Genomic DNA, 12,509 nt, shown 5'->3' with positions numbered 1-12,509 from the left:
ACATGTTGTGGAGGATGAAAGTCTCTCTTCTGGTTGAATTGCTTCCAGGCAATAAGGAAAAGTCAGCCAAGTCTGAGAATTTTGGCAAGTTTTTTACTGGTGGGTAAATAACCCTAAAATAATCTTTGGTACATGAGAGGTGCCTGGAAGGGGTTCAGGAAGCGGGGCAGGAGGACGCAGGTGGCACTGGTTGTGGTATCGAGTTATTTGACCCGTCAGTGAGCACCAGTGTGCTCATATGAGCCCTTGTCACCCAAGGTTGGCATTTGACTGGGTTGTTGCAGGGAAAGCCCTGTTTAAAGAGACAAAAGGGTTTGTTTCATGGGGTGTCAGGCGAGTACACAGATCGTTATCAAATCGTTATCATTAGAGATCATGATTGAATAAAGAGCAGCCTATGCCTTACGTTCCTAATAGGCTTCTATAGATGGAGGATTACAAGAAATGGGTTCTAGTCATGACAATTCATGTTTCTTGATAGAGCCATTACCTTTATATTAGTCTCATACAAGCTATAGGGTGTCCTTTCCAAACAGCTTTCATATTTCTCTGTTAATAACATTTTATAGGTTGCTTACTTGTGACAGGGCAAGATGATAATGGATGTGTTTGAAACAATAAAAACCAGATCAGTAGTTAAACTTCCTTTATCATTAGATAAAGAATCTTTTCTGCAAAGCTGAACATCTTTTAATTGCATAAAACTGAACACAGAGAGTCAAGATTTACTTATGGATAAAATAAAGGGCATACCTTGCCCCATTCAGACATGTAGGAAAATCAGTGTAATTCGTACTGACCCAAAAGAGGCTTGAAATCAAAATCTGGTCTCAAATGATACTCAAGATTTTCTCTTTTAGCACATGTGGATTTGAGATAAGATCAGTATAGTCTGTATGTGAAGAGATGCAAATTCTGAAGTAATTGGCACAATATTTGGGTACCTATTTCATCTTTTCCTAGAATGCCACTTCTTTGTAGGTGGATCAGCAATAGAAGCACAGGAGATCTCAATTATTCAACCTAAATGAATAATCTGTTTAAATCTTGAGTATATGTGTACAATGTGCTAGTGATATAAAATAAGTTATTGTAAAGGATGTTTTAGATTGCAGTTGATCTTAAATTTGGTGGCTATTTTTGGCACAGAAATGCTTCCAAACAGTCTATGAAATATATAATACAGCTCTATAGGGAAAGCATCATGTTTGAAGTACATAGGATCCTGAAAATCAGAGGTGAACGTCGTTTGAAGATGTGTTTGTGCTTGGTCTTCCTAGGGGAATGCTTAGATCTCTCTGTGGAAATCTTCAAGAAGGCACCATGAAAGTAGAGTTTTGGTCTGGATTAGAAGAACATTAAAAATGTCTTGGTAATGTCCATACAGTGAGAGCTGAGCTCTGTTCTTGCTGAGTCGAGGTCCTGTGTCCCTTGACTAAGTGGTGTGTTGTCACTACACAATCCCTATAATATGGTGTAGTTTTAACACTCCAGATCTTACTCCAGCAGATATAAAGGAGCCAATTTAACTGAAAATCCATGAAAGGAAATACAATTGAACTAAAGCTGCCAGTACAGTGGTTTATGTCAGTAGTGTTTCTGACCATTTAACAAGTGTACATATTCCAAGATATTAGCCAAATTCTTATTAAAACAAGATTCCAGCCTGAATTCTAAGTGGAGGTGGGTTTTGATCTGATTTTTTTCATCATCACCATCATCTTTTACTCATTTTACCTGGAATAACTGATGTTTAGGATTTCATGTTGCCTCAGGCTTTTTGACAGTCAAATATATATCTGAAAGGACTGCAGAAAAACATGATCTTAATGGATTTTTTGCCACCTGGAGTGAGGCAAATTTGATGTTCTAATTCCTTATTTTCCACTTTCTAATTTTCCACTTGTGACATAAATGTTTTCTGTTGTAATTTGTCATTCTGTAATTTCATGAAAGCAGGTCTAGGGCTGCCAGCAGAGATTTTGGGTTCAACCAGTTGTTGAAATAAATAACTAGTTGATTAAATCTGTGTTTTCCATTGGAAATGTCTTGTCTGAAAAACAAACAGGAGTTTCCATTGAATTGAAAACTGTTTTGCTGTTTATAAACTGTGGAGGAAAAACCAAATATCAAGAGTGAAATGAGAGGGTTAAAGCTATTAAATTCCAATAATGATCATTAATGCACGGAGTTTACAACAGCCCAAGTGTGCATGGATGATAATACATTCAGGCACATGGAAATACTTCATAATGTGAGATTTATGCAGATTTCATGGAAAATTTGTCCAGAGTAATCTGTGTACACTTGGAAAAATTGTGCCTCTTTCTTCTGTTCTCATCAGCTTGCAAGTAATGGTGTTTAACTCCTTCACACCTAAACCGGCCTTTCTGTTTTCACATGTATCTTCATGTTTCCCGTTGTATACTCCTAAAGATAATAAAATGATTGTCATAAATCATGGTCGAAGGTATTCCCCACTGAAAATGAAGATTGTGGCAGCAGTAACTTATTTCCTCATTGGAAATGTTTTGTACATAACTTTAGGTTTATTTTTATGCCTCCCTGTTGTATGTGCAAAGTTTCATAGAGAAAGAATGAACATAACTGTAGTCAGTGCTACCATAAATGCAAGCTTTTAATAGGTAAAAATCAGCCTTTCTCAGGTATGTGCTGAAGAACCCACGTTTATTGATAAGGAGTGAAAATTCATTTGAATCCATATGAGGGCAGCTCCTTCTCAGTGCACAGGCATAGGTCAGTGCTTTTCCCAGGGAAAGAGACTGGATTTCAGGCTAAGTGGTACCAAAGACAGGGGCTGTGATGATTTGTGCGGCTCCCGCAGGAGCCTCCAGACTGGTGTCGGGAGTTGTGAATGATCCTCATTCTTAACTGTTTTCCCTTGATTTGCATTTGCTTCTGAGCTGCTTAACCACTGGTAGATTATTTCCATTTTCCTGGTGAATAATGCATGAGGGTATATAAGTGGATGTTCCTTGGCTGAGTGGGCTGCAGATGAAAAGTGTCAGCTCCTTTGCAGCATTAATGTGCATTTTTTTTCTCAGGTTAAAGCTGTAGAGAACCTAGATCTGCTTTTTTTGGATAACTCCTACAAGTGCCAAAATATTGGCAATGTTTGCCTTTGCTTTTCTGTTCCATTTGAATACCTGTTATTACAATGAAAAAGTCAGTTGCCAATTTTCCACTACAAGCTTATTTTCCTTGAGACTCCCCTTCAAGCTTTCCATGTTACATTGTTGTACCTGCTGCTGCAGCTTCCTGAAAACTATCAGGAACGGGGTCTTTTAGTTGGTTTTGCTCCCACTAAGGGTATTTTGTTTTACCAACTCTGAACACTGATTCCTTCTTGCACTTCCTTCTTGCTCTAGCATATTCCAGAGGGATAATTGGAGTATCCTCTGCTGCACAAGCAACCTTAAGACACAGATCCCTGCAATTCTTGTGTATAATCTGTGTAATGTTTCGTGTAGTAGATTTAAACACGTTGAATGCAGTAGTAAGTGAAGCAACACTTTAACCCATCTATCGTCCACCTGGTAGGAAAACCTCCACAAATTTATCCCTCATTAATTTACTAAGGGGCATTTGAGTATCTTAATGTACATTTGTTTCAGTCCCTGGGGTAGGCAGATCTTTTCTTCCTTTTCAGCTTACTAAAAAATATCCTTTTATATTCCTTAATACTAGAAAATCAAAGCACAACCATTGCTCTTGTTTGCTTGTGGTTAGGGAAGTTGTAGTTATGGGACGTCTATTCAAGATCATCATTTGATCCCTAAAACATCAAAACTCTGACACTTCTGTCATAGGGCATTCTAAACCAAATCTATAATTGGGGTGGTAAAAAGTGAAAACTTCCAGGGATGTATCTGACATGTCAAATACTTTGGAAAATGGTGTTTGCTATGAAAGTCCTGTGGGAGTGTGGTTAGAAAGAGCTTTCTAAAACAGGGAATTGTGCTACTGAACAGAACTGCTTTATAACATCCGTCATGGCCAAACTTCCCAACTATAACAATAAAACTTCCCAACTATAACAATGTCCCTTGAATTTATAGACACTCAGACACAAACTGTAGATAATTATAGTGTAAAATAATGCTTTTAAACTAAACTTAGGCTGACATTTCCTAAGATAAAAGTTTGAAAGCGTGTGGAATTGGAGGGGTTGTATAGGAAACACTGCACTGAGTTGCACAAATGATACAATAATAATTGAATAGCTATGAAAACAGAATTCCATCAATATTCAAAACCAGCCCTAGGAGTGTTTTGTGGACTTTTTATAGTGCTTGATGTAGAGATGCAGAGAAAATATGTGGCAGAAATGCACATTCATAGATGGGCTCGTTTCAGGTTGTACATCAGGAATTGTCAAAATATAGCCAAAGAATAGAGAGGAAGAAGAGAAAAACTGTTTCTAGGAGATGGGGTTTAAATTTGAAGTAATTACAAAACCTGCTATACAGGGTGTTGTCCAGAAGGGTAAGTGATGGTTTTGTGATGGTGATTCTGTTACGGAGGCAGAGAGGGGAGTGTTAGCGTCTTGTTCATCACTACAGAAAGTGGTCCCTGACTCTCCGATGTGTCACTCCAAACACTGCACTTAAAGCAGTCTTCTTCAGTGTTCCAGTTGTATTGCTAAGATATTCCAGTCTTCCAAAACCTGTCACCATCCTCTGCCATCTCTAATCACATTTAACATTGCTCAGTACATTCCATTACCTCATTTTCATTTCCCCCTTTCATGTGCAGCATGGCAGGGACAGCAGAGTAGTAGAAACTAAGAGAAACTGGAGTTGGCTTCCCCATCTGCTTTAAAACCTTTCTTTTGTCCATGTTTCCATTCTCAAATCATTCCATCAGAAGAGCTTTGCTTCCATAAACTTCTGCTTTCCAATTTTCCCCTTAAAGTTAGATTCTGACACCTAACTTCTTTCTGATGTTGCCTTCATTCCTTGCCCTTCTTAAAGGATCCTGCTTCCCATATCCAAGTAGAAGTCCCTGGAACCCGTTCCTGTCAGGTAAGGGTTAAACCATGGTAATTTTTCTGTTTGGGGGCAATAGTAAAAAAGTCTAATTTTGGTGTTCTGATTCCTGGTGAAGGAAAATTAACAAAACCCAGAGGTATTTTAGGAGCATAGCTTTCCCTTAAGGAAACCTTTCGTGGACCCATATTCTGTTGCCTTGAGGTTAAGTTGGCAGTAGATAAAGAGGGTCACTGTTAAAGATTCTGGGCTCTGAATGACTCTGAACTCCACACTGGGGCCTCAGAACATTGAAAAGATGGATGGACTGAAGAAGGTTTTTATTGTAAGATGCTTATTGTTGTGACTAATAGAATAATCTGTTCTTAATGTGTTTCATGCTATGTCTGCATATATGAAATCATGTATCGAAAGTAGTGATTGAATGTTGTATTATCCTGGTCAGTATGGCATAAAGAGTGATCTTGACATGTTTGAGAGTAACACACTCATTTTAAGAGTGGTGTTACTGTAGGGAGTACTGGATATTTATATTACCAAGGAAGAGCAAGGCAGTTCTGCACCTCATCTCACACTTCTCTTGTGGATGACATTTCAGCAAGGATTCTGTATCCAGGTATCCTCCTTTACACGGTCCTACCTTCCTTTTTCATGGGAAAGCAGTAACTGTGCAGCAGAAAAAGGACAGCTTTGGATAGAAAACTGCATTAAAAGAAATATTTTATGCTATGGAGCCAATTAACAATCAAAAACTGTAAGCTGTCAGAACAGTATATTGAAAAAGAGTTTAATATATATTAAGGTTTATTAAGCTATATAATTACAGATTAAGATGTACATTGCAATAAGTGGGGTAGTCCCCCCTGGATCATTGTAGCTGTCACCCATCCCCTATAAAGTGTCATCCATGTAATTTTGATGCACTGTATTTGTTTTAAAACACACTGATTTTATTATTTTTCATGTGTAATAATCATATAGTCATTATGTACGGGTACTTTTATGAATACAGATAGTGGGGTTTGAAGAAGTTCTTTATAGAGAATGGTTCTTGCTTAATGCATACTGATACGTTGTGTTAGTATATTGGTATTTCAATGCGGTTTACAATTCAGTTATGAACAGGAAGATTCTGAATTTCATCAAACAGTGTGGGCTTTTTCTTAAGTATTAAAAAATAGCAGCTTAATTTTTATTCAAAGCCAAGAGAATTTGGGCATGGAGGTCCTTTTGAGCATCCTAACTTTGGAGTTTAATGGAGATAATGGCCCTGATGCTGGCCTGAGATTTGCGAAGTGTCCTCATGAGCCATGCAAAGCATTCCAGGGACTTTGCAAAGTAGGGAAATGGTTGTAGAATACATATTGCATAAGAGGTCTTGGAGGATGCCTACAGCAAGCCCACTTGTCAGTGGATGTGTGCATGTGCAGCTGGGTCTATGCCTATCCATTTCTTATGGTGCTGTGAGTGACAGAAGCCATTTTAGAGTAATTAAGTTCTCAAAACTCGAAATAAAATGCTTCAGATGCTTTAACAAAGGAACAAAAAGTGTTGGATTTTTCAGAGTTGGTATTATCAGAAGTAAAAAGGAAATGTTAAACATACGGTAATGTTACTTGAGGTGTACTTGCTTGCTCTTTTCTGTCACTTCAGCTGTACTTCATCTCTTTGTGGATCTGAGTTTCAGAACTGAATGTGACTGAGAGTTTGATGCTGGATCAAAGGAGGTATTTCCAGACCTGAAATACATGTTGGAGCAGCAACAGCCACATTCCCAATTTACTAAAGCTCAAATAGCCTTCTTTTAAAATCATAGGGATGAATTAGCCAATACTTTTTTCAACATGACTAAGATATAATTCATTCAAATGGCTTGTAAATGCTTGCACAGTATGTTTTGGAAGAATAAATGATATGGGATAGCCTTTGTATTATTGTACAATTTGCCTCTATTCCGTATGGAGAACGTCTGACGATAGGTCAGTTAAACTCCTGGTGAGAGACATGCAGTTAGAGTAAATCTCATTGCTCTCAGTTATCACTTATCACTTATGTCTCAAAGGAAAACAAAATACTCAGCGCGTACTTACACATTACCACGAGAAATCGTCGGGATGTAGATTCTGTTAGATTGGCATTTTTGAAGACCAACAGTGCCTGGTAACTGCAATATTGATTGGGTTGACAGCTTTGAAGTTTGCCTATGCAGTGTTGACTCACTTGGAGCTGTTTACAGATTTCCAATAACACTTCTTTGATTCTGGAGAAGAGTTCAAGATCAGCAAAGTCAACACTTAGAGGAGCATGTTTCAGTTTGGAGAACCTCTGAAATACCATGCAGGGGCTACTCTGCTCCTTGTCCTCCGTAGGAATTTGTTACCTGTGCCTGGAGACGTGGCAGGGAATCTCCAGTCTCCCACCATTGTTTGCTCATACCTCCCCTTAGTACTCCTTCTCCATCTTTTCAAGCACATTTTATGTTAGGCCAGTCAAAGCGATACTGTGCTGTGGTAGGAATGTTTTAAGCCTTTCCCTTGAGCCCTAGCTAAAATAGAGGAAGTTTTCGATGCACTTCCATTAAGTTTTGTTCTGTTGTTCTTGGTATAAAGTTATACTAGAGTGGCTTTTACAAGATTCTTTACAAAAAATTGATTCAAACTATGGTATAACTGGGATTACAGGTTGTCAGAATCAAATTGTGCTGCGTTGTCTACCATGGTTACAGCCTTTGTAATGAAATGTATGGATGTACCGTGCTCTGTTTTTATTACAAGTTGGGAATTATCTTGAGGACTGCTCAGTTCTGCTTGGTTTTCTGACATTCTCTGTTCTTGTCAGAATCTGCCATAAATTGCTTCACAAGCAATTAAAATCTCATGGGTTTCTAATTCTGCTCCATCTTTATCTGATAAGATGTTCAAAAACACACAGCATGAGGCATCACCTGAGATGCACTGGGAGCTGATCTAATTCCTGAAACTATGAACATGCAACTGAAGAGGAATTTATATGAAGTATTAAGAACCAAAATGCCCAAATGGGTTACAAAATCAATAATCAAAACTGCTAGTCCTGCTTTATAGATCCAGAAAATGGGTTGGAAGGCACCTTCAAACTCATCCGGTTCCAATCCGTTGCCACAGACAGGGGCACCTTCCACTAGCCCAGGTTGCTCCAAGCCCTGTCTGACCAGGGCTAGTTTATATCTGCTAATTTATACTTCTTTGAGCTAGTCCAGGCTCAACTTAACTGATGGTTTAGCAGTTCCCCAAGCCCAGCAAGTTCTTGTACCAGTCCTCCCTGCTCAAGAGGCACAGCAAGAGCAAAAGCATGACTGATGTGTCCCCATCTCCCAGGCAGCCCTGCCTGATGGAATGAGAAGCCCCATTGGGGAGCTCTGTTTTAATTAGCGCAGCTTTGAGTCAGCCTCCAAACAAAGAGGCACAAAGCTTGCCTTAAGTCTGTTTTGTCCAATTCTTTTTGGTGCTTATATGATAGAACTCTTAATAAATTAAAGGAGAAAGATGAGCCTTTCAGAAGCTAATGAAGGCATGGTTTCATAAGTAAGCTTTTGAGCTACTTGGACCACTAAGGCTGGATAGTCACAAATCCTATTCCGTTACAGAAAGCAAGTGACAAGTTACCAGTAACAGCTTCAAAGCTCTTAGCTGCCTTCTGTATTTTCAGAGACATCTCACAGTGTATAAGGGAGGTTACACCGGGACACGTCTTTTGATATCAAATGACATTATGTAGTGCACCCATCACATTGCATCATCATTGAAATAAACACTGTTCAGTTCCTGTCTTTTCCTTACATTAAAGCTTAATGACAAAAAATTGGAATTGTGCAATGAGAACAAATGGATTCCTACTAGTTTTCTTTCTGTATTTGGTTTCAAAAGCCAGAATAGAGAGAGATGGGAATGTTTCATCTTTGCTGAAATTAGCAATCCTAATGAATAGTTATGAAAATTCAAAGCTTCACCCTTTGTAACCTCCTCAATTGGTTTCTTTCTCAAAATATAGCTGGAGAAACTGGGTTTGCTGATGAGCTCCTGTTGTACAACAGCTTGCTGGATCTTATTTTTCCATCTTGCTTTCTTCCTACAGCTTTTTGTGTGGGTGGCATGCCATTTAACCTTTGAAATCCCAAGCATTTCCAGTTTCCCCTGGGAAAGGTTTCATGGAATCATAGAATAGTTAGGGTTGGAAAGGACCCTTAAAATCATCCAGTTCCATCCCCTGCCATGACAGAGATACCTCACACTAAACCATGGCACCCAAGGCTCTGTCCAACCTGGCCTTGAACACTGCCAGGGATGGAGCATTCACAACTTCCCCGGGCAACCCGTTCCAGTGCCTCACCACCCTCACAGGAAAGAACTTCCTCCTTATATCCAATCTAAACTTCCCCTGTTTCAGTTTTAAACCGTTACCCCCTGTCCTATCACTGCGGTCCCTAATGAAGAGTCCCTCCCCAGCATCCCTATAGGCCCCCTTCAGATACTGGAAGGCTGCTATGAGGTCTCCACAAGGCTTCTCTTCTCCAGGCTGAACAGCCCCAACTTCCTCAGCCTGTCTTCATACAGGAGGTGCTCCAGTCCCCTGATCATCCTCGTGGCCTCCTCTGGACTTGTTCCAACAGTTCCATGTCCTTTTTATGTTGAGGACACCAGAACTGCACACAATACTCCAGGTGAGGTCTCACAAGAGCAGAGTAGAGGGGCAGGGTCATCTTCAGCCTGTTGGTCACGCTCCTTTTGATGCAGCCCAGGTTGGCTTTCTGGGCTGCAAGGGTTTGCATGTTCCAGTGCCCTTTATTGATCAAAATCTAAACCAGTGGCATTTTGATGTCATGAAAAGACATTATAGGATTGCCAAATTAAAAGTATATTAAAAATGTTGGGATTCTTCTTTCATGATAGACCTTGTATGCTTGATGGAGAAAACACTGAGGTCAGCTCTCAAGCTCTCATGTGGTCACTGTAAGTCACAGTGTAGTATGACATCTGCTTCTATAGCTTTTTTGGGACTTTATTATGGTGGTCTACTACTACATTGTGTACTTCTCCCTTGACATTGGCTTCTGTGTAATGCCAGTAGGGAATTCCAGCAGTGACTTGCACAGTTAAATTGCAGCAGTAAATTATTTAGTCACTTCAGTGTGATTTAATTATTAAAAAACCCTTTTAAGCAAAAGCCAGCTCCACAAAGACCTTTGATAAAGAACCAAGAACCCTCCTTTGCGCTGGACAGCAGCCCTGGAATTTTGGATTACCTGGAATTTTTCAGCTGTAACAGGTACAGGAGGATTCTCTCAAGCTGCTTATAAGTTCTGGTGTCTTATTTACTTACCACTTAGCAGAGTCCATTGGAATTACTGCATGTTCTGATCATTAAAACTTTACCTCTCTCTTGTTTCCTTTGCTCTCTTTTAGATAATTGTTTAATAATATGTATGACTAATAACTTGAATCTATTACTTCAAACAATATTTTATTAACAAAACCAGGCTTTTTATGTAAAATGTGAAATGCTCTTGCTGCCTAAATGCATACATATATACAGTGAGAAAAGCCTATGGCTGGCATTTGATTTTCCACATATATAGCTATAAACCTCTGCAAAGCCCAGTGTAAACTGTCATGTTAGCTTTAGATTACAAACAGCTTCATTTAAGAAACCACACAGCAAAAGGTATCGCCTAAGGATGGAAAAATATTTCCCTGAGGAAGCAAAGTGGTTGCTATGGGACAGAAAATTACCTAATGATGGCTTTTCACAGATCCATGCTACTGGACAGAATGAGAATATTCAAACCACAGTGGGTGAAAACGTTGGATTTTCTAGGATGTATCTGTAAAAGATTTCTCTTAGTGTAGATGTAGATACTTGGAAGAAAAAGAGAGCAGCAGGTATTTTTCCATAGGGTACAACTGAATTGTTTTTTTTCTTTCCAGTCCTCCTGGAATACTTTACAAATGAAATATATTTGTTTAGTCAAACTACCTTTTGAAGTGCAGCACTTTTGAACATAAAGTCATGATTTCTTAAGGTGTTTCCCAGTACACATAAGGATTTTTTTTTGGTGTAGCAATATAATTCTGTAAATTTAATAATAACCCTCTTAAATGGTGTTTTTAAATGAGGGCAACACTGAAATGCTGATGTTTGAAATGCCACCACACCAGTTTTACAAGAGCCCTCAGCATCATCCTTCAAGTAACCAAACAGAACTATAGACTGACGCGCAGTTGGGCTGTCTTGGGGGGAGTTTGGCTGTGAAACACGTTACGATCTATTGCAAACCTGCTAAGCTGGAACCGGTTGTATGTCTGTGCCCCACTGAAGTGTGTCTTTCAGAATTGAGCTAAATGGACCTAGAAAATACTCTTAGTGGTGAATCCGTCATCCCTTGGCAGCAGTGTGTTTGTGGTCACTTTTCACTCTGTGGAGCATTGACATCCTGCCATACCCAGACACTGTGTAGAGACTTCTCCAGTGGATCTGCATGGAGTACTTTGAGTAAAGGATGTCCAGTGTAATGCTCACCTTGCCAGATCCTCTTCAAAAATTACATATGAACCATATTCCTTGTTGTTCTTTGGCCTGGGAATACGCAGCAGAAATGCTGAAGTCCAGCACTGCTTTCTGGATTTTGCTGCACTCTGGTGCTTGTGTTACTTACATGAATTACTTAGCACTTGTCATCTTCTTAAAAACTGATTTCAAGGACATCATGGACAGTAATTTTTAATGCCTGTAGGTTGGTAATGAATAAGCTGCTTCTTAATGCTTGAGGTACATTGATCTGTTCTGGACGAAACAAAAAGTTGTTTTATAATACCTGTTTTCATTCATTTCATAACACTATTCCCCTGGCAAGCTCAAGGACCTCAGAGGTCTCGGTTCTCCAGAGAAATTTCTGCTGTCATCATGCTTGAAATTCCCACTGGCTGTGCCTGGCTTGCATGAATGCCTACAAAACCTGCTGCTGTAGATCACCCTGCTTTTGGCATCAAGAGCTAAGAATATGAGCTTGCATTATGATTAGCATTCCTGTGTCCTCCCGAATTCCCTAAGTGTTTCTAGCACGTAGCATCAAGCTAGGTAAGTCTTATTTGTGCTGTTTAAAACTTTCCCTGCATGTGCTGTAATTGGAGGCATTACTAAAATCCACAGACCATTGAGAGAGACCATTTGCTATTGAGAGCTGTTGTGATTTGTCCTTGGCATGTGCCTGTACCCCTTTGCTCAGAAGTATCCATCTGTGGTTATTGCCATTAGTATTAAGTTTCTGATTTATTTTGATTTCCTATCTCCTTTTACATTTTTTTGTACTGTTTAAAACTGTTCCCTAAATTTTGTCTCCTTGCAATCCTTAGATTCCTGTTTAACAACTTCAGCCATCTTTTGAGTCTCCTTACTCCAGTTCATCCATTGCAGGCATTTTGGGAGCCACGATGTTGTTTTCTGCCAGCCAGTTTCCTGAGCTAC

General features: G+C 39.4%; 1 protein-coding gene across 4 annotated transcripts in view; it reads left to right on the top strand.

Moving 5' to 3' along the window:
- Positions 1-12,509, top strand: part of SHANK2 (SH3 and multiple ankyrin repeat domains 2) — a 358,561-nt gene that overhangs the window by 100,662 nt on the left and 245,390 nt on the right. For 3 of the 4 annotated variants that reach the window (XM_062621926.1, XM_062621924.1, XM_062621923.1), the window contains one exon: positions 4,995-5,045. The exons of the other annotated variant lie outside the window; for it this stretch is intronic. In XM_062621926.1, the coding sequence (XP_062477910.1) occupies positions 4,995-5,045 (51 nt within the window). The remainder of the gene's footprint in view (positions 1-4,994; positions 5,046-12,509) is intronic. 4 annotated transcript variants of the gene reach the window in all.

The sequence above is a fragment of the Pezoporus occidentalis genome, unplaced genomic scaffold, assembly GCF_034315485.1.
Source record: "Pezoporus occidentalis ecotype Australia unplaced genomic scaffold, CSIRO_AGI_Poc_V1 ctg236, whole genome shotgun sequence".
NCBI classification, from domain to species: domain Eukaryota; kingdom Metazoa; phylum Chordata; class Aves; order Psittaciformes; family Psittacidae; genus Pezoporus; species Pezoporus occidentalis.
The sequence above is the reverse complement of the archived record's forward strand: the minus strand, read 5'-3'. Positions and strand labels throughout refer to the sequence as shown.